This window comes from Grampus griseus (genome assembly GCF_964374135.1).
Source record: "Grampus griseus genome assembly, chromosome: 14".
Taxonomy (NCBI): Eukaryota; Metazoa; Chordata; class Mammalia; order Artiodactyla; family Delphinidae; genus Grampus; species Grampus griseus.
Genome location: NC_139008.1, coordinates 35206932 through 35233176, shown reverse-complemented (window position 1 = coordinate 35233176; position 26245 = coordinate 35206932). Strand labels below are relative to the sequence as shown.

Sequence of the window (26245 nt, the reverse complement as noted above, 5' to 3'; positions counted from 1 at the left end):
GTCTGTGTTCCCCCTTTGTCTTCTCCAGTCCTGCTTCCTTTGCCTCACTTGGTCTCACCCCAGTCGCCCTTCAAGTTGCTGCTGCTCTCTGCTGCTCCTGCTTTCTTCCTTTAAATATCTTTCTTACCCCTCCCTTTTTTGCAACCTTTTATTTCAGCCTGGCAGTGGTTTTTAAAAACCCATCGGATATGTAGCATTTTGTGATACTGTTTTGCTAACCTATATTAAATCTCAAGCTTTGGTCCCAGCAAGAAGGAGCTCCATATGCCAAGAGGAGGGAGGAGGAGTAACAGGGTGGACTTGTGACTGAGGTTCCTGGAGACCATTGCGCTGGGAGCAGGGCTGAAGCCCCTCTGTGAATTTCCCTTTTGAGGTGTACTGCAGCCTTAGTAACTGACTTCCCCCTTGCTTGCAGCTTCACAGCCCTCAATGCCAGTAAGGAGAAGAAGAAAAAGAAGTATTCTGGGGCTTTGAGCGTTAAAGAGATGCTGAAGAAATTTCAGAAGGAGAAAGAGGCTCAGAGAAAGAGGGACGAAGAGCATAAGCCCGTAGCAGTCTCATCGGTGGAAGCTCAGGGCCTGCGGGAATTGGAGGGCGCCTCTGACCCTTTGCTCTCGCTCTTCGGCTCCACTTCTGACAACGACTTGCTGCAGGCAGCCACAGCCATGGACTCGCTGACTGATTTGGACTTGGAGCAGCTGCTCAGTGAGTCTCCAGAAGGAAGCCCCTTCCGCGATATGGATGATGAAAGCGATTCCCTTGGGGTGGGACTGGACCAGGAATTCAGGCAGCCCTCTTCCCTTCCCGAAGGCCTGCCTGCGCCCCTGGAGAAGCGCGTTAAGGAGCTGGCTCAGGTATGGTGACATGGAATGGCCGGGCTCTCCTGGAAGTAGTTTGGGCAGTTGATGCTGGTCCCGAACCACTCAAAGCTCGTGGCCTAGAGCAACCCTTAGTCAGTGGGCAGTCCCAGTGTCAGCTCTTCCAAGCTTTCTTCTCATCCCAAGTGAGGGAACAGTGGACTCTCTGCCTGTCAGGCATCATTTCTCAGCCTTTCATGGTTCCTTCACTCCTGGAGAATTTACTGTCTTCTGGAGAGATTTTCTCTTTTCCTACTTTATGCCTGTCAGAGTATCTTTCCTTTTGTATGATAGACACTAATGTTGGCAGCAGGCAGCTGAGGCAGAGATCCATCTTTTTAGTAATCTTCTGAAGGTTTTGAAAATTCACAGAAGTTTGCCGTCATATGTTAGACATGGGGCAATGCTTAGTTGCCACTGGGTTTAATTGCTCCCTGGACTTGCATGTCACCTGTGTTAGGTAGTGATTACAGGAATTCTAAATTGTGCTAAATAAGAAGGAGCTGAACCATAAATGCTGTCCATGCCCCATGTTAAAAACAATAACAGTCTTCAGAAAATAGCAGACACTGCTCCTGTTTTCCTCCTGGTGATTGGGAATTGATCCCTAGAGCACTAAGGACTGACAATTCGGTGATACATGAATTCTGACTATAAACCAAGCACGGGTTGTTAGTTATGATGACTTTTAGTTAAAATACCGTTTTACCGTAGACATCATGACTTGTGACACAACTCTGGTGGCACTTACATTCTATAGCTTAAGTTTTAAACCAGTGATTCAGCATCTCTGCTGTGTATAATATCCCTTGTGTTTTAGGGCAGGGTGAAATGTTAACCACTGCTACAAATGATTTTCTCACTTCCAAAAAACACTTGAACACAACATGTGAAATAATTCAAACGTCTGATTCAGAGCTCTAGTTCATCCTTGTAGAACATGCACAGTATTCTGTTGGAACATAACCATTTAAATGAATTATGCCATGTCAGGATTCAGAGTATATTTTAACAGGATGTTAAGGTGGAAATAGTTGAGTCTGAACTTGGCATGTTTGAGCATGTCCTGTGCTCTCTCTCAGAATTTATGTTAAAAAACATTATTCCTTATTCTTTTCAATCCTCTGGTTTGTAATCAAATTATTTTGTAGTTTCTGAAATTCTTGTTGAGTGAGCTGAGTAAGATCTGTGTGGCAGTAGCCAGTCATTTTTTAGAGAAAAGTAAAAATGGCTCTTGGTTGTGTCCCTATTCCCACCAAAGACTGTGTTCTAGTCTGATAACTTAGACTCATTATTTCATTTTCTTGGGAAAGATAGACAAATCTAGTGGAAACAGTGGTTTAACGTGAAATGGCATTGGGTTGTGATTTGAGAAAACCTCGCTTTCTGGAGTCTCTTGGGGGGACAGTGAGCAAGTTGTCTTCCTTGGTGACTGCCAAGTCTCAGTTGTCTCTTGGGCACGGTGGAGACACAGGGTTCAGAATCCCATAGGTAGGGTAGGCTCGGGTCCTGGTGAGGAGGTGGTGACCAGGAGGCATACTGGCTTGAAAATATGTTCAGATGTGAAATTGATACTTCAGTCATCACCTGCCCCTTCTCCTATAACAGCATTAAGAAATTTGGGAAATGGAGTGGTAAATGGGTATTACCCACCATCCCGCCAATCTGAAAACTATTTTCAATTTACATATCCTTTTCTAGCCTCTGTATATATGTATTTATGCAGTTGTAATTATAGTTGTGAATAATTTCCTGGTTTTTTCACTTAATAAATATTATTTATAAAGATCTCATTACTTTTAATGGTTGCATGAAAAAGAAGGCTTAATTTAGAAAGTTACTTAATGCCACTCTAAAGGATCCCCAGCTGCTCTGTTCCCACCAGGGCCCTGCGCTTGGGGCACTTGGAGCCTCCTGCATGTGTGCACAAGTGCTCTAGACCCAGACCCTGTTGAGAGTCTTCTGGCAGAGATTCCTCCCAGGGAAAAAACGCCTATGTACACAAAAAATGCATATAATTTCAAAAGCCATGCATGGATATTTGGATCCTTAATAAGAGGCCCTGTCATTGCATTTTAAAAATTTAAATTAAACTTGATGTATATAACTATAACATTAGTAGTGTTTATGTGTTTCTCACTTTATTTTTCACTCCCCTTCTTTTTCTTTTTTACCCTCTTCTTTTATTTTTGTAATAGTTTGTTTAGATTTTAAATCTTGGCCCTAGAGGATACATGTATCAGTTTCTACCGCTGTCTAAAAATCTACCCTGCCACCCCCAAACTCGGTGGCTTCAAACAGTGACTCATTTCTCCTGACTGTGGCCAGCGGTTCGTCTTCTGGTCCTGCCTGGACTCGCTCTCGGGGCTGTGTTCATCGGGCAAGATGGTGGCTGGCGCTGGGACAGCCAGGATGGCAGGACCTCTCTCTCCTCCCTTCTTTCATCCTGGGCTTTTTCAGGGCATGACAGTCTCAGGGCAGCATTTCAGGAGGGAGCTGTAAGGTGGAAGCTGTAAGGCCCTCATGATCTAGCCTTAGAAGTGGTATGCACCACATCTCTTCTGCCACAGTGTATTGGTAAAGCAAGTCACCAACTAGGGGCCACCTCTCCGTGGGGGAATGCATGTACTAGGAGGCGAGGAATCTGTGGTCCTGTTTGCAGTCCACCACTGTACTTAAGCAGATTCTATTCTTACATGTATCAGTTTCCCTGGGAAAAGTTTTTGCTGTTGGAAGCAGAAATTAGATTTGACTTCTAACTAGATGTGATACTTAAAACTTTTAAAAAAACATTTGAAAATTTATGTATGTTAAAGAGGTACTCCAAGAGGGCGACCTTGGATACTCCAGAATTGTTACTGTTTTCTTCTCATGTTAGCTCATTTTCCACTTCTTACTTCCTTGTACTGTACATTTTTATGGGCCCCAGGGAACCCAGTGGTTTGATTTGATGTCCTTACCCCTGTCTTCTCTTAATATGTATTGGTTGTGTCATTTGTCTTGATTGTTGAAAAGTTCAGGTATGTTGCGCCTTCAGTTTACTGTCGTGATGTGGTTTGGCAGCTACTCAGCCTGCTCCATACAGATGACCAGCTCTGTTTTGGTCCTCTTCAATCCAGCATAAAATGGAAATGATACCGATACTAAAAATAGAAAAGAAACAGAGACCCCCATGTCACCCACCATTCTACCTGCTCACTGCTTACCCTCCTATACAGTTAGAACCCTTGCATTGCAAAACCAGGGAGACGTAGATCCAAGGAGAATAAGGTAGAAAAAAAATAACAACCTGTTTGGTCTTTGTAAAAAAGAAAATCATGCCAGATTTCATTCTATTCAGCAAAAACAGGTACAGTATATAAGGTGGTGATCTCAGTGCTGAAAGGCTACAAGTGGCTCTTCTTATAATGAATAAAAGAACTCATTAAAAGGCTATTGGAACTATTGTAAATCAGCATGATCTGGCTGTTTGGTTTAACTTCATTTCCTAGTTAATCTAGGACTGACTGATTCATACAATTCCTTGGGCAAGGTTGTCTGTCTTTATGGTTGAGGGATGTCACTTCTTTCTGGCAGACTATCAAACATATATCCAACTGCTCTTTTAATTAGATTTATTTTAAATTTTATCTCTGAGGATTTTGTTTTATACTTGACTAATTATCTTCAGTATAAAACCAAATCCTCAGAGATACTGGTCTACAGGATTCAAAAGACATCAGAAAAAAAAAAAACACATTTCAAAAGGCATCAGGAAAAAGAAACTTTAAAAAATTTTATAGCCAGAAAGCTTCTGAAATGGCTGATATGTAAAGATAAAATTTGATTGGCGGGAATGCCCTGGAGGTCCAGTGGTTAGGACTCTTCGCTTTCACTGCCAAGGGCCTGGGTTCAATCCCTGGTCAGGGAACCAGGATCCCAAAAGCCAAACAGTGTGGCCAAAAAAAAATTGATTGGAAACCTGAGCTGTTGATGGCTCTGACAAACAGGCATTTGAAATACGTGTTAATTAGGCTGAATTAACATGAAGGTGCTTCTGCATCTTATAACTAGCAGTGTATAAGCTACAGCAACAGAATGACTCAGTTTTGTTTTCTCTCAAACTGAAGTCATAATCCCAGTACATTAAAGGTGCCACAGTGGATTCCGAATCCTCTGACAGTATAAGAAATGGCAAGTGAATGGGTTACAGTGACGCCCTTTCTTTCTTCCCTTTCCACCTGCTATCTCAGACCTCTGTGCTCTCCTCTAGCCATGCTTGAGTTTTGCATATCCTCTGCAAGTTTTGTTTGGTTCTAAGCTTTTCTTCCTCGAGTTTTCATTCTTTCAGTGATAATCTGTTCATTTGTTTGTTCATTCATCCACTCAGCTGACATTTACTAAGTAGCTATTATGTGATAGGCAGCTGTAGGAAATATATTGAGTTAGATTCAGTTCTCCTTCTCCATGAGCTTGTTATACAGATGGACTGGTAGCCATGTAAACAATGGGCTATGGGACAGAGCAGGATGAAATAAGCTCTGTCATGTTTGGATGGCCAACTAGATGGTCAGGTGAACAGCCAGACTTGAGGAAGTGAAAAAGGAGCTCCTGGGGGTACATAGGAATCGGACTGGAGGCAGCAGTCTTGGCCAGCCTCATGAGAGAGAAGGCCTTATAGTAAGCCAGGGCACAGGGCTGAGGATGGGCAAGTTGTTGGATAATGAAGACTCCTGGTATGTGGTGGGAGGGGCTGGAGTGGATGGCTGGGGCCAGATCCTAAAGGACCCTAAATGCCAGGTGGAGGAGTTTGGGTTTGATTCTAGGCTTGGGAAGGGCTGCCAAAGGGTTCTAAAGAAGAGTGGAAGGATTTAAGAAGGGTGGAGTGCTGTTATTAGAAGTAGGGACACAGGAGGAGGAAGAGCAGAAACTAGTAGGTTAGGTTTTGGACAAGTCAAGTTTGTATACCAGAGGGTCGTTCATTCATAGAAGTAATTTAAGATTCTGGTCCAGAGCTTAGAAAAAAGTGTATAGAGTAGGTTTAGATTTGAGAGACCTGTGTGTGTTTATGTTATTTTGAAGCTGAGGGGGAGACATTATCAGGTGAAGAGGGTTCTAGATAGAACCTGGGAGCCCATCTGCAGCTAAGGAGCTAGTGGAGGAGACAGGATGTAGTCAAGAGGTCAGGAGAGGACCCAGAGGATGCAGTGAGAGGAAGGCCAGTGGGGCCAGAGGAAGGTGGGTGTTTCAGAGGGTTGATCAGGATTGATCATTTCATTTAAGACAATCACCTTATTGTCGTTGTTTGCCATCATTGTTATATATCAAGCCTGAAATTTTATTTTGCTTAAAGACTTTGGACCAGCGACTCTTGGGTTTAGATCAGTGCTTCTCGACCCTCTGCATGCTAGTCACCAGAGTTACTTTTAAAAAAGTACTGACGCTTAGGCCTCTTTTAAGGAATACATTATTCCCCAGAGATTCTAATGTGATGGGTCTAGGGTGGGGAAAGCTGCCAGGTACTTCCAGTGTGCAGCCAAACAGAGAACCACTGGTTCAGGCTTTTGCAGTTTGCTTTCCTCACTTGTGCATTTGGTGTCCTTGTTGCCCACTGTGGTTGCTTCAGGAGTCTCCAGGCTTGCCATCCAGGGCATTATTAACTGTGTACTCACGGGAAGCAAAACACTGTATAGCAACCAGCTCTGTCTTGTGTTAATGGGTAGTCAAGTGTGTTAGTCATTCCAGCGGTCTGAGTAATAGAGTTCATGATATACCCTAATTAGATTATGAATTTTCAAAGAATTATAGCCCTTAAATGCTAAAGCAGCATGTTATTATTGTTGCTATTATTACTATTATTATTATTTTGTTTGCTAAAGACCTTCAAATACTGCAGGTTTGTTAAAATTCTTGATTGTTTTGTACTGTAGATGTATGGAGATTCCAGCTCACAGTTTAGATGATAGAGTGCTGGGCACAGGAGTTAGCTTGCTGGCTGAATCAGATGCTTCATGATTCCCTTGACTCTGATTTTCTTTTATGTGCCTGTTGTTTCAAGTCCTGGGAAGAAGGGACAGTCCGTAGATGCTTCAGGAGCATGTGAAAAGAGCTGGATGTACCACTTCTGGAGCATACAGAGATCATAGGTGAACTTAATCTGGGATTAGGGCTGAGTAGGGAAGGGCATGGTGAGGATTTTATCATCAGGTGTTCTGTAGGCCTGTGGGTGAGTGTGAGGGCCTTGCAGGGAAAGTGCACTAACGGATGTTACTGTCTACTGTGAACCAGGCTGCCAGAGCTGCTGAGGGAGAGAGCAGACAGAAGTTCTTCACCCAGGATATTAATGGCATCCTTTTAGAGTGAGTATGTTGTTTCTTTGTATCTGCTGTTACCATGCGTGGGTTCAGCAGGCTGGGGGAAATTGGGAGTACAATTCAGCTATGTATGGGATAGGAAAGCACTGATGAGATTTTTAAAAATTGGTTTTTATTTATTGTTATTCTTTTAAAAAAGGTCAGGGGGGAATTCCCTGGCAGTCCAGTGATTAGGGCTCTGAGCTTCTACTGCAGAGGGCATGGGTTCGATCCTTGGTTGGGGAACTAAAATCCCGCATGCCGCTAGGCAAGACCAAAAAATACATACATACATACATACATACATAAATACAAAAATAAAAAAGGTCAGGGGTGGGGGACATCAAATGTTTGTCTCTAGGAAATGGTAGACCATACTAATCTTAGGCAGCAGACATTATTAGAACATTGTAATAGTCATGGCGTGCTGGAAGAGGATTTTGTGCTAAGCGTGAGATGAGAGGAGGGAGAAGGCGTTGCTTGCCCATCTCTGGGAAAAGTAAGAGACAGCTTGGTGCAGGCAAGGACCTGACCTCCTGGGGCACTCCTCAGCATACCTGGTCATTCTCCTCTTATTCTCACTCTTGCTCCCAAGGCCATTGCTCATCATCCCGTAGCCCGTCTAACAAACACCCGAACCTCTGAGACATCACACTATATGAATTGGATTAAAAAGCAAAAAAAAAAAAAAAAACCCCAAAAAACGCCACGTGTATAAATCCAAACCAGATTCTTTGTACCTGGCCTGCCAGCTTTGCCACCTTCTCTCCTGGTTGCATCATGTAGCAGAGGAAGCTTATTGCTCAACAGCTGAGGATTTTGCACATGTAAGAACAGTTGTGAAGACTAGGAAATATTCTAGCAAAGGACCTTGCCTGGCCAGGATGGAGACTGGCCACTTGGGTCAGGGAGCACCTGAGAGTCAGCACAGATGAGGGGTTTGTCTCCTGGAGCGTGCCAGATACAGAGAACTCAAGGGATTGAAGACAGACTGTGTTCTGCTCATCTAGATGGGGACGCTGGAGGGTTGAGGATTTCCCTGACCACCCTAGTCAAGGGAAAATCTGCTGGAAAGTATTTCCTGTTGACCCCAAGTAACTCAATTACCTTCCAGTTTGAAAGCATTTATGTTTGCTTTGTTTATGAAACTCAGAAATTCAGACCTTGTTCTTTTGGGCTCTGTTTTCTTGACACCTTTGACTTGGTCTTGTCTTTGACCTGAGAGCCTTGACCCAAGTTTATTGGGTCTGGCCAAGTTTATTGGGTCTGGTGACTGCTGGAGGTCTGTTGTGCTGGCTGCTCAGTTACACTGTGACAGGCAAGTTAAGGCTTGGCCTGCTCTTGGCTCCTGCAGACGAAAGGAGCTGTGGTGAGTAACTCTGCTCTGTTCTTCAGCATAGAGGCGCAGACCCGGGAGCTGAGCAGCCAGACCCGTTCTGGGGTATATGCCTACCTTGCTTCCTTCCTGCCCTGCAGCAAAGACACCTTGGTCAAGCGCGCACGAAAACTTCACCTCTGTGAACAGGTGGGTGACTTTGCAGTGGAGCCCCTTGGCTTCGGAGCGCAGCGGAGTGGGTGATGGAGTCTTTATAGATGCCACATCTGCTGCTGCGCTGCCTCCGTGCGATTATTCCTATAGTGTGTGCTCAGTGTAAGAAGTGATGCATAAACCAGACTTATGTCCTGCTCTCTGCAGGGGGGGCGTCTGAAGGAGCCTATCCAGAAGCTTAAGGAAGCCATTGGCAGGGCAATGGCAGAACAGATGGCCAAGTACCAGGATGAATGCCAGGCACACACGCAAGCCAAGGTCGCTAAGTAAGTGTGTCCCATCACTCCCTTCAGCATTCTGACCTCCTTTTCTTAGAAGTCCTGGGGGGTGGGGGGAGATGGTGGGCAGAAGGAAGCAGTTCTGCAGTGACCTTAGAGTCCCACCTAATTCTTTCTACCTCCTAGGATGCTGGAAGAGGAGAAAGACAAGGAGCAGAGAGAACGGGTTTGTTCTGATGAGGAAGAAGATGAAGAAAAGGGGGGCAGGAGGATAATGGGACCCCGGAAGAAATTCCAGTGGAATGATGAAATCAGGTGTGCCCAAACTGGGACCTTGCCTCAGTGGAGGGTTTGTGGGGCCAGTGTCTGAGCATGTTCCCGTATTTCTAATGAAGGTTAGAATCATTTACTTTAATCAGGGCTGCTGAAAGCACATGATTGAAACCTTGAAGAAGCATTTGGGGTAGTTTAAAGGTTCTGACTTCTGCCTACTCTTCAGGGAGCTACTCTGTCAGGTGGTGAAGATCAAACTGGAGAGCTATGACCTGGAGAGGAACAAGGCCCAATCCTGGGAGGACTACGTGAAGGCGTTTCTGGATGCTGAGGTCAAACCTCTCTGGCCCAAAGGCTGGATGCAGGCCAGGTGAGGGCCCGCGAGCAGCCAGTGTGGTCAGTGTGATCATAGGGTGGAGCGTTCTTGCGATAAAGAGATGTCTGAGTGATTCTTTTGCACCAGGCTCCAGAGCCCCACCCTCAGAGAGTCACCGGCTAGTGAACTCGACTCTGATTTCACCTGAGTGACTGGGGGCTTCTCTGTCTCCCTTAGAAGAGGGACGTTATCTGTGGGGTTTTGTCTTTGTCATTCTTTATCCCACTTCAGTTCAAAGTTGGCTGTATGCTCATCCCACTTCAATCTGCCCTTTCCTGAGATAATGGCTCCTACTAGAAGAAGTTGAAAGACAGATTCGTGTTGGGAACATTTTAATGTTCTGAACAGAATTCTTATTTGCAACTGGCAGGGGTGACTACTTCTTAGAGTTAAGTGCCAGACTTTCCTCACAGGCTACTTTGTGTTATATAGCTTCCCACGAATGGACTATGTCTGCAATACACAGAGAAATTTACCTGGAACTAGTGTTCTTTAGAAAAAAAAATTTTTTTTTTTTGGTGGTAAAATACACTTAATGTAAGTTTAGAATCTTTTTTTTTTTTTTTGCGGTACGCGGGGCCACTATTGTGGCCTCTCCCGTTGCGGAGCACAGGCTCCAGACGCGCAAGCTCAGCGGCCATGGCTCACGGGCCCAGCTGCTCCGCGGCATGTGGGATCTTCCCGGACTGGGGCACGAACCCGTGTTCCCTGCATTTGCAGGCAGACTCTCAACCACTGCGCCACCAGGGAAGCCCAAGTTTAGCATCTTTAAGTGCACAGTTCAGTGGTATTAAATACACTCACATTGGTATGCAACCATCACCACCATCATCTCCATCACTTTTTTCATCTTGTAAAACTGAAACTGTACCCATTAAACACTAACTCCACATTTCCCTCTCCCCACAGACGCTGGCAGCCACCATTCTTCTGTTTTTATGATTTTGACTACTTTAAGTACCTCATATAAGTGGAATTATACAAAGTGTTTGTCTTTGTGTCTGGCTTACTCCACTTAGCATAATGTCCTCAGAGTTCATCCATATTACAGCATGTGTCAGAATGTTCTTCCTTTTTAAAGCTGAATAATGTTCTACTGTATGTATATGCTTTGCTTATCCATTCATCTGTTGATAGTACTTGTGTTGCTGCCACATTTAAGCTATTATGAATAATGCTGCTATGAACATGGGCATACAAATATCTCTTCGAGACCCTGCTTTCAGTTCTTTTACATATATACCCAGAACTGGAATTACTGGATCATGTGGTGATGTTGTGTTTAATTTTTTGAGGCCTCACCATAATGTTTTTCATAGCAGCTGTTATCTTTTTACATTCCCACCACCAGTGCACAGGGTTCCAATTTCTCCACATCCTCACCAACACTTTTTTCTGTTTTTTTGGTAGTAGCCATCCTAATGGGTATGAGGTGGTGTCTTGTAGTTTTGATTTGCGCTTTGCTAATGATTAGTGATGTTGAGCATCTTTTCATGTACTTACTGGATATTTGTATATCTTCTTTGGAGAAATGTGTATTCAAGTCCTTTGCCCATTTTCTAATTGGTTTGCTTGTTTTTTTGTTGTTCAGTTTTAGGAGTTCACTATATATTCTGGATATTAATTCCTTATCAGATACATAAGTTACCAAATATTTCTCTGTTCTGTGGGTTGCATTTTTACTCAGTGGATAGTGTCTTTAAACCTAGATGAAATGGACAGGTTCCTAGAAACACAAAACTTACCAAGACTAAATCACAAAGAAATAGCAAATCTGAATAGACCTATAACTATGTTTATTGTTTATTCTCTATTTTGCTTATTTCTGCTTTAATCGTTATTATATCCTTCATTCTGCTAGCTTTAGGTTTAGTTCTTCTTTTTCCACTTCCTTAAGTTGTAAGTTAGGTTGTTGATTTGAGACCTTTCTCGTTTCTTTTTTTTTCTTTTTAAAATTAATTAATTTTTGGCTGCATTGGGTCTTCGTTGCTGCACATGGGCTTTTTCTCTAATTGTGGCGAGCAGGGCCTACTCTTCATTGCAGTGCGTGGGCTTCTCATTGCGGTGGCTTCTATTGTTGTGGAGCACAGGCTCTAGGTGTGCGGACTTCAGTAGTTGTGGCATGTGGGCTCAGTAGTTGTGGCACACAGGCTTAGTTGCTCCGTGGCATATGGGATCTTCCTGGACCAGGGCTTGAACCTGTGTCCCCTGCATTGGCAGGCGGATTCTTAACCACTGTGCCACCAGGGAAGTTCCTAAATTTCCCCTTGTCACCACTTTTCACTTTGTCCCATAGGTTTTAGTATGTTGTGTTCTCATTTTCATTTGTCTTTTAAGTATTTTCTAATTTTCCTTGTGATTTCTTTGATCCATTGATTATTTAAAAGTGTGTTCTTAAAAGTTGTTTTTGTCTAGTGTATCTGCCACTTGTTTTTTTCTCACAATTTTGTTAGTTTTCCAGTTTTCCTTTTGTTATTGATTTCTAACTTCATCCCATTGTGTACAGAGAAGATACTTTTTATGATAGCTGTCTTTTATTTGTTTATTTTTTTAGCATCTTTATTGGAGTATAATTGCTTTACAATGTTGTGTTAGTGTCTGCTGCATAACAAAGGGAATCAGCTATATGTATACACATATCCCCATGTCCTCTCCTTCTTGTGTCTCCCTCCCACCCTCCCTGTCCCACCCCTCTAGGTGGTCACAAAGCACCAAGCTGATTTCCCTGTGGATAGCTATCTTTTAAAATCTACTGAGAGTTCATTTGTGGCCTCACATATGGTTTATGCTGGGAAATGTCCCATGTGCACTTGAGAATGTGTGTGCTGTTGTTGTTGGGTAGAATGTTCTGTATCTGTTGTTGGGTAGAATGTTCTGTATCTGTATCTGTCCAGCTTTTATTGTAGAACTGTTTATTTCTCCCTTCAGTTCCGTCAGTTTTTGCTTCATATATTGTATTTTAATGGTCTGTCAGGTGCATGAATGTTTATAATTGTTATATCTTCTTGCTGTATTGAACTTTTTATTAACATATAATATTTTTCTTTATCTTTTGTAACCTTTCTTGATTTAAAGTCTACTTTGTCTGATATTAAGATAGCCACCTTTGCTCTCTTGGTTATTACTTGCATGGAGTATCTTTTTCCATCCTTTTACTTTTAATCTGTTCTTGTCTTTGGATCTCAGGTCTTTGGCTCTTTTTTTTTTTTTTTTTTTGGGCTGCGTTGGGTCTTTGTTGCTGCACATAGGCTTTCTCTAGTTGTGGTGAGCAGGGGCTACTCTTGGTTGCAGTGTGCAGGTTTCTCACTGCAGTGGCTTCTCTTGTGAGGTGCGTGGGCTTCAGTAGTTGCAGCATGTGGGCTTAGTGGTTGCGGCTTGCAGGCTTATTAGTTGCGGCACACGGGCCCTAGATTGTGTGGGCTTCAGTAGTTGTGGCGTGTGGGCTCTAGGGCGCGCAGGCTCAGTAGTTGTGGCTCGCAGGCTCTAGAGTGCAGGCTCAGTAGTTGTGGCACACAGGCTTAGTCACTCCATGGCATGTGGAATCTTCCCGGACTAGGGATCGAACCCATGTTCCCTGCATTGGCAGGTGGATTTTTAACCACTGCGCCACCAGGGAAGTCCCAGGTCTTTGGCTCTTGTAGATAGCATATAGTTAGATCATGCGTTTTATCTTTTCTGCCAGTCCCTGTCTTTTGATTGGAGTGTTGAATCATTTACATTTAAAGTAATCACTGGTAAGAAGGGACTTACTTCTGTAAGTTGATCAACATAACAAAAAACTCTGCCCCCTTAACAGCTCTGCTGCTGTCACAAAAGTACATTTTTATACATTGTGTGCCCCAAAATATAAACTAATAGTTTTTTAAATGCCTCCTAAGTTTTGTAGAAGACAAGATGTGGAGTTACAAACCAAAGTTACAGTAATAATAGCTTTTAAACTGATTTTTTTAAAAAAATATTTTATTTATTGGCTGCATCGGGTCTTAGTTGCAGCACACTGGATCCTCGTGGCACGCGGGCTGTTTGTTGCAGCACGAGGGCATTTCTCTAGTTGTGGCGTGTGGGCTTCTCTCTAGTTGTGGCACGCAGGCTCCAGAGCACGTGGGCTTTGTAGTTTGTGGCACGCGGGCTGTCTAGTTGAGGCGCACGGGCTCAGTAGTTGCAGCATGCTGGCTTAGTTGCCCTGTGGCATGTGGGATCTTAGTTCCCCCACTAGGGATCGAACCTGTGTCCCCTCCATTGGAAGGTAGATTCTTAACCACTGTACCACCAGGGAAGTCCCTTAAATGAATTTTTTTCTTGAAATGTATTATTCTCTTAAATGATGTAGAAAACAAAAAGTGTGGTTACAAACTATTGTTGTTATAACACTAGCTTTTCTAATGGTCATGTATTCACCTTTTTGAGATCTTTATTTGTGCATGTAGCTTTGAGGTGCTGTCTGGTGTCCTTTCATTTCACCTTTAGGACCTTTGAGCATTTCTTACAGGGTAAGTTTTTTTTTTTTATAAATTTATTTATTTTATTTATTTTTACTTTTGGCTGTGTTGGTCTTTGTTGCTGCACGCAGGCTTTCTCTAGTTGTGGTGAGTGGGGGCTACTCTTCCTTGCGGTGTGCGGGCTCCTGATTGTGGTCGCTTCTCTTGTTGCGGAGCATGGGCTCTAGGCACGCGGGCTTCAATAGATGTGGCACGCGGGCTCAGTAGTTGTGGCTTGCGGGCTCTAGAGCACAGGCTCAGTAGTTGTGGCGCGTGGGCATAGTTGCTCCATGGCATGTGGGATCTTCCCGGACCAAGGCTTAAACCCCTGTCCCCTGCATTGGCAGGCAGATTCTTAACCACTGTGCCACCAGGGAAGCCCTACAGGGTAAGTTTTTGATCATGAACTCCTTCAGCTTTTATCTATCTGGGAATGTCTTAATTTGTCCCCCATTTTTTTTTAATTGAAGTATAGTTGATTTTATCTCCCCCACTCTTGAAGGTCAGTTTTGTCAGATATAGGATTCTTGGTTGACAGTATTTTTCTTTTAGTACTTTGAATATATCAGCCCACTGTCTTCTGGTCTTCAGAGTTTCTGATGAGAAATCTGCTGATAATCTTGTTGAGGATCCCTGTGTGTGATGATTCAATAATATCTGGGTGCTTTCAATATTCTCTCTTTGCCTCTGGCTTTTGAAAGTTTGATTATCATGTGTTTTGGTGTGGGTCTTTTTGAGTTCATCTTACTTGGAGTTTTTTAAGCTTCTTGGATGTTTATATTCATGTATTTACACTTACATTGTTTGTTTTCACATTTGGAAAGTTTTCAGCCATTATTTCTTCACTATTCTCTGTGCCCCTTTCTCTGTCTTCCTTCTGGGATGTCCATGCTGTGCTGGTGTGTGCTTGTCTGCTTGATGCTGTCCCACAGTTCCCTTGACTCTGTTCACTTCTCTTCAGTCTTTTCTTTCTGTTTCTCAAACTCGATAATCTTCATTGTCCTGTTTCACGTTCACTGTTTCTTTTTTCTGCCTGCTCAAAACTGCCTTTGAATCCCTCTACTGAATTTTTTTTGTTAATTAATTTATTTATTTATTTTTGGCTGCGTTGGGTCTTCGTTGCTGTGTGTGGGCTTTCTCTAGTTGTGGTGAGCGGGGGCTACTCTTTTGTTGCGGTGTGCAGGCTTCTCACTGCAGTGGTTCCTCTTGTTGCGGAGCACAGGCTCTAGGCGTGTGGGCTCAGTAGTTGTGGCTCACGGGCTCTAGAGTGCAGGCTCAGTAGTTGTGGTGCATGGGCTTAGTTGCTCTGTGGCATGTGGGATCTTCCCGGACCAGGGCTCGAACCTGTGTCCCTTGCATTGGTAGGCGGATTCTTAACCACTGCGCCACCAGGGAAGCCCTGAATTTTTTTTTTTAATATTTATTTGTTTTATTTATTTTATTTTTGGCTGCATTGGGTCTTAGTTGCAGCACGTGGGATGTTCTTTGAGGTACACAAGATCTTTGATGCACCATGGGCTTCTCTCTAGTTGTGGCGAGCAGGCTCAGTAGTTGCAGCACACAGGCTCTCTATTTGTGGCGCACAGGCTCCAGAGCACGTGGGCTCTGTAGTTGTGGCATGCGGGCTCTCTAGTTGCGGCTTGCATGCTCATTAGTTGTGGCACGTGGCCTTAGTTGCCCTGTGGCATGTGGGATCTTAGTTCCCCAATCAGGGATCAAACCTGCATCCCCTGCATTGGAAGGTGGATTCTTTACCACTGGACCACCAGGGAAGTACCCTCTACTGAATTTTTCACTTCAGTTACTATACTTTTCAGCTCCAGAATTTCTTTTTGGTTTCTTTTCAGGTTTCCTGTCTCTTTATGGATATTTCCATTTTGTTCACATGTTATTTTCTTGACTTTCTCCACATCTTTCTTTAGTTCTTTGAGCATCTTTAATACAGTTGTTTTTGTCTAGTGTATCTGCCATTTGGTCTTTTTTTAAAAAATTAATTTTATTTATTTATTTTTGGCTGCATTGGGTCTTCGTTGCTGTGCAAGGGCTTTCTATAGTTGTGGCGAGTGGGGGCTACTCTTCATTGTGGTGTGTGGGCTTCTCGTTGCTGGGGCTTCTCTCATTGCAGAGCATGGGCTCTAAGTGCGTGGGCTTCAGTAGTTGCAGCACGCAGGCTCTGTAGTGTGGCTCACGGGCTCTAGAGCGCAGGCTCAGCAGTTGTAGCACACGGGCTTAGTTGCTCCGTGCTGCCATTTGGTCTTTTTCAGGGACAATTTCTGTTGATTTGTTTTTTCTCCTTTGAACAGGCCATATTTCCTGTTTGTTTGTATGCCTTGTGAGTTTTTGTTGAACACCAGACATTTGAATCTAATATTGTGTTAACTCTGGAAATCAGATTCTCCCACTTACATAGGGATTGCTTTTTTTTATATACTGTTTTTGCTTATTGGTGGTTGTTGTTGTTGTAGGCTGTCGCTGTGTTGAGGATCAGCCTGATGTGTGAACTTAATGTGTTACTCTTAGGTCATTTCTGAGCTTTTTGCTGGTACACGCAGTCACTTTCTAATTTTTCCCATGTAGGTAGGTTTTTTTTTTTTTTTTTTTTTTTTTTAATGTCTGACACCAGAAAGGGGAAAATCAGAAAAAGAAGGAGGTTAAAAGGTGGTGCCAGCCCTTTAAATCCCCTGGCAGTCACTTCAGCCTGAGGTGCAACAACAGCTGTGTGCACCTCCCACCTCTGTGATCAGAAGCAGTGATCAGCCATCAGAGCACAGATCCCTCATCTCTGGAGACCAGGGTCCTTTTTGCCCACGCTTGTTTCCACAAGCTGTGTGCAAGCTGCTCCAGGAATACCTGCACAGGCCGCTGGGTGGGGGATGGGCAGCTGCTACTATGTTGAGACCTGAAATTAACCACAGTTTACTCATCTAAGTCTTCCCCTGGAAGTTGTAAGCTTTGAACAGCCTCTAGAGTTACCGAATAGTTCCGTCAGATGGATTCTGCCAGTGTAATGTTGTCCAGGTGGGCAGACCATTCCTGGTGCTTCCTAATCAGCCGTGTTCCCAGGACCCTCCCCTTGGAGCTAGTGAGTGTTCTTGGTTGGGCAGGCCTTTTCTTGTCTCAGTGTCCCTTTAAATAGAATTGCTCTTGTCACTTACAGATTGGACTCCTGAAGGTACATAGGGGAGGGCATAAAGAAATTTTTGTTGTTTCTCTGGGAAAAGATAATGCCATGGGTCACTTCACATTTTTACTTTTGGAGAGAGATGAGAATAGGCAGTAAGGAAAGTGCTCGTGACTTTAGGGAAAAATCACTGTGAGAGGTTTGGGGGCAGACCCATAGCTTGTTTTGGTGAATTCTAGCTCCTTGGCTTTCAGGTGGCCAGTGCAGCTACTAAGGCCCTTTCACCAGCCCACTGACATTTAATGAGTGACAGCCACTGAGTACCAGGGAGGTGACGAGGCTCTGGAAGCAGAGTCTGCTTTCAGGGGGCTTGTGCAGACTTCCCAGTGTTCTCTGTTTGTTCCAGGACTCTGTTTAAGGAGAGCAGACGAGGCCACGGGCACCTGACGTCAATCCTGTGAGTGTCTCAGTGTTTTCACTTGTCAGGACTACTGGCATTTTTATCTCCTTCGTGGATCTCCTCTGAACCTTTCCTGTGTTCATTCCTTTGAACAGGGCCAAGAAGAAAGTAATGGCCTCTTCCAAAATGAAGATGAAGGTGAGTCAGCCTGCCCAGGTCACATGTCATCTTTTCTCATCTCTCTGCAGCCATGCTTCTGGCAGCTCATTGAACTTTGCTGGTCTTGTAGATAGCTCTTTGGGATTAGGTTGTACCAAGAGGCAGCCTGGCCCACAGGAGTGGCCTGGGGTCGACAGGGCAGAGACCCGAGTCGGGCCACTAGTGCCCTTCAGCCCCAGTTCTAGGAAACAGCACCCACCTGGTCAGTTCCTGGGGTCGTTGCAGGGTCATGTGAGGTCCTCCTGACAGCCCTCTGAGGAGTGATGAGCTCTTGCAAATGTGAAAGTGTCACATTGTGAATTTTCCTAACCTCTTATGGAAGAGCACCATCCTAGTGAAGAGCAGGTGAGCCTGGATCTGCACCAGGCAGGGCGGGAGGCTTTGTCCAGTTGACTAGCAGACGCGGAGGGGAGTGTGACGGTTGGAAACTAGAGACTGTGAGATGACTTTGATGTGGCAGAGATCTCAATGTAGTAAAAATTGCCATTTCACCAAAATTCTTGCCAGTTCCTGAGGCTTTGTAGTGCACTTCACCATACCTGAACAGTCCGAGGGAACAAGCATGCAGATCAGTTATTCCTAAGAGTCTGTTGAGCTCCTCCAACATCCTTAAGACACACTGCACCAAGTGCTTGGGAGGCGGGAGTGACAGGACAGACGCCGTTCCTGAGCCCACGGAGGAGACAGGTGCCAGGGAAACCAAGGAGGGAAAGAAAACTAAGGCAGTTCCCCTGCCCCATGTCATTCTCTGATTGTGGCTAGGAGCATTGAGGTAGTGTGAGGGCCAATAGGGAGAACATCTCTTTGCTCGAGTCTTGTAGTTTTTCAGAAACAGAGCGAAGAGTTTCCCTGTGGAGGTGTGTGTGCATGCCTGGGTCAGCCCAGCCCCAGCCCCAGGCGTGGGCAGAGGGTGGCGGGGTTGCGGCATTTCCAAGTTCACGCATGCCTGGCACCTGCTCCTTTCTTCCCTGGCTTTGTGATCACACAGGAAAGCCCACTGCTTTGTCTTGTATTCTCATGCGTATGTCCTGTCAGCAGGGCCAGTGTTGGCATCTTTGGACATTTGTAAACATCAGCCTTTCTGCTTTCCTTTAGGAATCATCGACTAAGCCTGATAAAAAGGTTTCCGTCCCATCAGGCCAGATTGGCAGCCCCCTTGCTTTGCCTTCAGAACACCTGGGAGGAGGCCTGAGCATTGGGGCTGCAAACAGGGAGCTCTCATCCCAGGCATCTGGCAGCCTTGCTAATCCTGCTTCTATCAACGTGGAGGACTCGTTGGATGGAGACTTGATCCGTAATTCGGCCTCCTCATTGGAGGCTGTGTCCAAGGAACTGGCTGCACTGAATAGCAGAGCCAGCGGGAGCTCTGAGTTCACACTGCCTGCACCCTCAAAAGTGCCTGCAGAGAAAGTCGCAGGTGTTTTATGTACAGAAGAAAAAAGGAACTTTCCGAAGCCCAACCCTTCTTCTGCCCCACCACCCTCTAGCTCTCTGCAGTCACCCCTCAATTTTCTGGCTGAACAGGCTCTGGCACTGGGGCAGTCCTCTCAGGAGAAAAAACCGGAGAGTTCTGGCTACAAAGAACTGTCCTGTCAGGCTACCCTCAGCAAGGGCCTGCCAGAAGTGCAGCAGTCCAAAGCAAAGCACCATAGTTTGCCACGGACGTCTCACGCACCCCAGGCAGGGGCTCCTGTGCCCAGCCCCCAGGTCAAAGTCTTTCATGCAGGCACTCAACAGCAGAAGAGCTTCACCCCCCCAGCTCCGTTTGTCAGTAAGCTTCAGGGCCCAAAGCCTGCCTCCCCTCAGTGTCACCGTTCCCTCCTCCAGCTCGTCAAGACAGCTACCAAAAGCCAGAGCTTCCATCCTTCCACGCCAGTGTCTTCAGGAGGCACACCAGCCTCCAGCAGCAGCTCTCATAAGACCCCAGCCTCGTCCTCCACTGCCCTGAGCCATCCAGCAAAACAGCACTCAGCCAGCTCTTCAGGGCCGTCTTACAAGAACAGTCCCTTTGCTGGCTCTATCTCCAAGCACGGGGTTTCTTCTGGCAGCTCTTCCTCTGGAGGAGCACCAGTCCAGAGCTCTGCTTCTGGGAACTTGCTCCCTGCTGTGCAGCCTCCTTCCACAGGACAGTCCGCCAGCCGACCCATCCCAAGCTCTGCAGTGAAAAAACCACCTATTTCCCAGAAGTTGACCCTGGTGGCCCCTCCAGGTGGTCCAAATGGAGATTCTAGTGGGGGGACCCAGGGAGTGGCCAAGTTACTCACCTCCTCCCTGAAGCCCAGTGCGGTGAGCAGCGTGACATCGTCTACCTCCTTGCCAGTGAGTACCTTGAAGCAGCCCTCCCCTCGTGGGCCTTGTGGGCAGGGCTGCTGGCCTTGCTGTGGTCAGAGACTGAGATCTGACACTGAAGGTCAGGTAGGAACAGAGCCCGGAAATTGGAAGGAGGACTGGGCTTTCTGTTTCCAGGTTTCTACTTTTCTGGTGGCAGGACTCCCAGGCAGAGCCTGAAACTTCTCCTTGGGAGGACGAATGGAGGGAAAGGACTTTGTCAGCACCATGTTTGCAGGGAGGCTATGGATCTGGATGGCATAGAATGAGCTAGAAAACTTTCCTTTCATAGCCTCCTGCCTGTCCATCTCTCCAAACAAGTAAATGAAATGCATAGTGTCTCTCAGATCATTAGTTATGTGGAGATATTCATGCCCTAGGAAGATCAGTACCTTCTAAGAATGATCCTTTGATTGGGTTGGGAAAGACTCTGTAGGTCAGACAAAGGCGATTTGACAGAGTCCAGTGGTTTATGAGGTTTGCCTGTAGGTGATTACAAGAAGTTTGGATGCAGGTTGGGAAAATGAGAGCGAGCTTATTTTTTTCTCCATTTTTCCAATATATAAGACAACCATGTGGTTGCAAAGGACAAAACTATAGAAAGGTGTGTTGAGCAAAGTTTCGCTGACCTGTGCCCTCCTCCTACACACCCCCTGTAACTGTTCCTTAGTTTCCAGGTTTTTCCTGTTTCTTTCTAAAAACAAAGATTAATACTTACAAATGTGTGTGTGTATGTTTTATGGATATAAGTATACACGTACACATATTCCTATATACTTATATTTGTGGGTATCCTTCCTTTTCTTTCTTGCACAAGGAAGGCATATTTAACACCTGCATTTTAAAATGAACTCTGTTCTGGGAGCCCTTCCATGCCAGTTCACAGAGACTGTCTTCCTCCTCCCTTTGGGGCCGCAGTGGAGGGTGTTCCTTCACAAGGGGTGGCTTACGTGCATGTGTCCCCCCAGGTATGCTAACAGGTTTGGTTTGTGAGTGAGCTCTGTATGGGGCTGGAGTGCTGATCCCTTTGTGTGCTTCCTCCCCAGAAAGGAACGAGTGGGGCTGTGCTGCTGACCAGCTCCTCACCCTTAAATCTACTGTCTTCATCCTACAAGGCAGGCAGCCCAAAGCTGCCTGGGGCCTTGAACTCGAACCCCTTGGGAATTATCTCCCAGCTCCCCCTCCACGTAATCTCCTTTAGCGCTGACTCCTCTGCTAAAGCAGGGGTCTCCAAGGATGCCATCGTCACAGGCCCTGCCCCTGGGACGTTCCACCACGGCCTCGGCCACAGTAAGTGTCTCCTTCCTCCCCACACTGGAGGTAAAGAAGGTGCCCCAGTGCCTCTGTGTGACCCACAGGTTCTGTTGTTATGTGCTGGGTTCCTGTGTTTGTCTGGTGTGTAATCGTGGGCAGCCTTCCCGGGGACCCTGCTGAGCCACCCCCTTGGGGTTTCCATCCAGAACCAGTGCAGTAGGTCGCCTGGGGCTCTGGAGCACCGAGGCTGCTTTCCACTCCTGTCTTCAATGTGTGTGCTTTGTTCTTCTCTCCCTTCCTGTTTCCTCTCAGGTCTCCTGGCTGGCTTGCACTCCAGCCCGCCCCGCGGAGCACCTCTCCCACACGCTGCCGTGTCTACCCACATCCCACAGAGTCTGCCAGGTAATTTCCAGGTGGTCAGAGGGCCACACGCACTGTGGGCCATTCCCCTCCCCCATCAGAGGCCTTGTCTGCTGCCAAGGACGTAAGTGTCTGCCTCTCGTTGTCATGTTGTGTGGGTTTGTCCTCTGAGGCTCGGCTCTGTGGGTACTCAGACTGAGGGACACAGGCTCTGTCTACCGCTGTGACATCTCCCGGGTCAGCCTTGCCCTCTGTGATCACAGAGGAAGTCATGATGGCCACAGGCATCATGGCTGAGGAGTTCCCCACCCATAGCTCAGCATTTTCTCTTTAATTAACAAAAACTAGAGGGGTAATGGTGCTGATTTCCCAAGGGCTAGTTGGGGCACTACCGGCCTTTAGGTTCACACTGCTACCCCTTCTAGGGGGTACCAGCTAACAGAAGACTCTAAATTTAGTTTAAGTAAAAGGGAAAGTCCAAGTAGCAGCAGCGGGTGACAGTGGCAAGGCTTCGGGAGGGACCCTTTTCCCTGATGTCAGCATGTGTCCAGGAGAGGAGCAGCTTTCTCTTCAGTCCAGGTGTCAACGCAGAGATTTGGGATCACGACGTGACTGAGGCAGCATTCCCTGGGTCTCCTCTCCATAGAGCAGTGCCTTTCAGAAAGGGACTGGCCTACGGCCCTAGGTTCATAGCTGTGAGAAGATGGCCCTGAGCCAGCACCTGCACAGTGAGTGGTCTGCCTTGCCCTGTCCTGGGACCTTGGCCCTTAGGCACACGTAATGCAGTACTGCTGGGAACCCTCACGGGATCTCTGTTTTGGCCTGCTGCTCTTCTTACTGCTCTAGACCTGTTCCAGAAACGACCTGGGGGCTACATTGCTCAAGGGAGAGCCATTCTTGAGGAAGCCGAGCCTGGGTAGCCCTGGTGGACGGGTCCTGGGTAGATGTAAGGCGGGGAGCTGCCCAGCTGGATGTGCCTGGGACCTGCCGTGCTGAGAGCTTTGGTCCCGTGTCCGCCTCCAGATGTGCCGTGGGTCCCTGGCCCTGTGTCCTGAGGCTGACACGTTCATAGTGACTGCCAGAGGCCAGCTGGGTGCAAGAATGGACTGTAAATCCCCAAGATGGAAATGTTGCTTTCTCAGAGAAAGAAACGGGGGTGCTAAGCCTGTATCAGCAGTTACTCCGTTTTCCTCTGGAGAAGCAGTCAGATGCAGGGACTCATTCCGCAAGCTGGTGGTCACAGAGCCGTCCAGGCGAGAGCTTGTGGCTGCTGAAAGATTGCACTTTCTCTGCTTTCCGGAACACTCTTTCAAACAGAAAATAATTGAAGAGCCATTGAAAACGTGACCATTGATCTGTGGTATTTTCAGCAAAAAAGGGAAAAGCGTTTTCTTGTACCATTTCCTACCTGTTTTTCCGCTGGGTGTTGAAATGCTATCTGAAAAGCATCTATGCTAAAACAGGCTATTTGAATATCTCTCTTTTAGACATTCTTTGCGTTGTAGGATTACACTGAGTGATTGTCAGTGAAAAGCTGTCTGCTTGTTCCAGCTGTGACTTGTATCTGCTTTGCTTTCTTTCCCACGTGGACTCAGAATGCTAGTGCCTTTGAGCTTGTCCTTTTAGGACCTGAGTGTCTTTGATGGTGTGGATGCTCACTGTGCTTTTCAGTCCTCACTATGGAGTCCGGCTCTGCCTGGGGATGACAGCTGTGGCTGAGAACTGGAGTGGCCCGTGTTGCACAGCAGAGCCGCGGTTCTGTGAACACGGTGCTCAGCCAGCAGCTGCCCTCCCAGTGCGCAGCACTCTGCACCACTGCAAGGAGCAGCACACTCAGATAACCTGCCAGCGTGTCTGGCTCCTTTGAGCCTTAGAACATTCAGTGTTCAGGGGCTTTTGCTATTTAAGAAGTGATCCCCTTGAGGTTTGGTTACTGCTGCCTTAAGGGAATCAGAGATCCTGAAAATCTTACGCTCTGTTTTTGCTTACTCTTTTTCAGATGCTTCTCAGCTTCATGGGAAAGGGCCCAGTGTGCCACGGAAATTGTGACTTTCAAGGGAAAGGCTGGAAGCTGAACGAGTAGGTCTCGGAAGTCGGATAATAACTATGCTCTTTCTGCCATTGATTTTCTTCTGGAGAAGGCGTGAGTGCTAAGTGGAGCGTCTCTTGGCATGTGTGATGTGCCTTCAGTTAGGCGAGCAGCCCCGTGCTTCTCTGGAGGCCCTGACCAGCCTGGTGCTCCAGGCCTCTCGCTCTGTTGCAGACAATCGTCGGAGGGGCAGCGCTAGGCTGGGGAGCGCGCCGGGTCGTGTTCAGAGCTCTGGTGGCGGGGCAGAGCAGGTGGCGCGGCGCACCTGTGCTTCACATCTGCCCGACCCCCTCACATTTGGTCAGAGTACCTCATGGCACCCTACTGGTCGGGGCTCCTTCTGGCCACAGTGGGCTCCCTGGATGGTCACGGTGTCCGTCCATCCTCAGGCTGTGTGCTCAACAGGACAAACCCAGGTAACATCACAGCTGGGAGATGTACCTTGTTCTTTGAAAAATACACCCAATGTGTGCTCATCGTGGGGGCCCGTCTCTCCACTGAACATGACAATGAAACTCTTTTAGAGAAAAGACCTTTGTAGATTCAACAATTGTGGTAGGATTTTTAAAGACACTTATTTTTGGCTCAGTTTTCATCCTTACCATTAAATGCATTGGATAGAATGGGACTATTCTTCGCAAGTCATGTTGTTCCTAGGAAAACATAATTCCAGTGCCTTTATGGTGGAGCAGAATTAGACACACATCCATTCAGCCCTCTGAGTGGATCTCAGATGAAGACCTTTTTTAAAGATATGTCTGTATTTAAGACATAGTTTGAGTTTTTTATGGTTGCACATCATAATCTGTGCCGTCCTGACTTGAAGGTCATCTGGGCCCACAAATCCCAGGTCCCAGTTCAGCCAGGGCCCCCACTTTGTTTTTCCAGAGTTCATACAGGTGGACTGCAGAGCCCCAGAGCCCTTCATCATCTCTTCGAGGGCCAAGGATATGAGGGGTTCTAAGTCGCAGGTAGACATTCCAGTTTATTTAAAAACTATTCTCAGGCAGAGCTGCAGGAACAGGCCTCTGTGAAGCATCTGCCATGTAGAAGCAGGCCTGGAGGTCCTGGCTTTCCAGGCAGCAGGGCTATGCATTGACTTCAGGGTGACATGCTGACGAGCTTGGAGAGCACGTCAGAGACAGATTGGGACAGTTACCCGGAGCTCAAGTCATCCCACTGTTCCCACTCACCCAGTGGCTGCTTCACAAAGATTTTTACGGCACTTGCCTGTCCTGTGAAGTCTGAACTGACTGCTCTAGCTAAGTGATTTCTGATACGTTGAGAGTAAACAGCCTCCTCAGAATGTACGCCTGTGTGGAGACACGGGCAGCTCTCTTGGTTCCTGACTCCCAGGTTACAATGCTTGGTAACTCACGATTCACACAGAGTTTGCTTGGTTTCCAGGGGGAGCAAGACCTCTGCCAGCTAGTCGGCCAGGCCTGTGCTCTTTTTTACATAAAAACCAACATGTGTTTCACATTGGGCTAAGTGGATTCCTTATCCCTTTATTATATCTATTTTTTGCAACTTGGGTTTCCAGTTTACAGAATAGTCTTAGGTAGTAGCAAAAGAGCCAAAGAAGAGATTTGTATTGCTGAGCTCAGAGCCGCGCAGAGGCCGTCCGTGAACGCTGAGCAGCAGGAGAACACCCTGGTTCCCTTCCCTGCAATGCTCCCTCCTCCCCGAGCACCACTGAGTGTGCGGCTGGAGCAGGATACCCTCATTCTTAGGAATCTAGTGATGCCTCTTGCCTCAGGGAAACGTTTCTTTGATGGGGAGTTTATGAGGTTTCTTTTCCTTGTTGTTGCTTTATTTGTGGTAACGAAAGAGTGAATGACTTAAAGAGCCACGGCAAGGCAGGTCTGTTGGCGGAGCGGGCTCGTGGGCCACGGCGCTGCAGGGCTTTTCTTGCCGGCGTTTCTTGGGTGTGAAAGGGCTGTGGCTTTCATGCAGCGACTATGTTGGTGTTGGGGGTGGTGTGGAAATTGTTAATCTTGTATAAAACCACCCAATAAATTGTTTCAAGGTTTCCAAAACATCATTTCTCATTTATTTCCTTTTACCATATTTGCAAGTAATTCTTTCTCCCATAGGAGCTGGTATGTAGGGAACATTCATTTTGGCTAAAAGCCAAGAGGGTGTTGGAGACTAAGCCTCACATGCAAAAGAGGAAGAAACACACCATGATATTAGAATCAAGCCACCAGGTGTTTATTTTTGCACTATAAATAGAGTTCCCTATTACTTCCCATTTTCTTACATAATACGTGAGATACAGAGGACCCGAAATTTGTTTGGTAGAAAATCAGCTGTGGAGTTTACTAATGGCAGTGAGATAATAAGCAGGACTAGGCACCGAATCTAAGGCTAACAGCAACACAGTCCACT

General features: G+C 46.3%; 1 protein-coding gene across 2 annotated transcripts in view; it reads left to right on the top strand.

Moving 5' to 3' along the window:
- The window catches only part of UBN1 (ubinuclein 1), a gene marked incomplete at its 3' end in the record, with an annotated part of 36454 nt that extends 10558 nt beyond the window's left edge, over positions 1-25896 (top strand). Inside the window, exons 7-18 of one of the 2 annotated variants that reach the window (XM_082669923.1) lie at positions 416-854; positions 7125-7195; positions 8585-8714; positions 8886-9004; positions 9143-9271; positions 9456-9599; positions 17611-17661; positions 17760-17802; positions 18919-20142; positions 21198-21441; positions 21718-21807; positions 23765-25896. In XM_082669923.1, the coding sequence (XP_082526049.1) occupies positions 416-854; positions 7125-7195; positions 8585-8714; positions 8886-9004; positions 9143-9271; positions 9456-9599; positions 17611-17661; positions 17760-17802; positions 18919-20142; positions 21198-21441; positions 21718-21807; positions 23765-23814 (2734 nt within the window). Of the gene's footprint in view, positions 1-415; positions 855-7124; positions 7196-8584; positions 8715-8885; positions 9005-9142; positions 9272-9455; positions 9600-17610; positions 17662-17759; positions 17803-18918; positions 20143-21197; positions 21442-21717; positions 21894-23764 lie in introns of those variants that run through there. The other variant, XM_082669922.1, reaches the window with a different exon arrangement.
- Between the last annotated feature and the right edge of the window lie 349 nt (positions 25897-26245).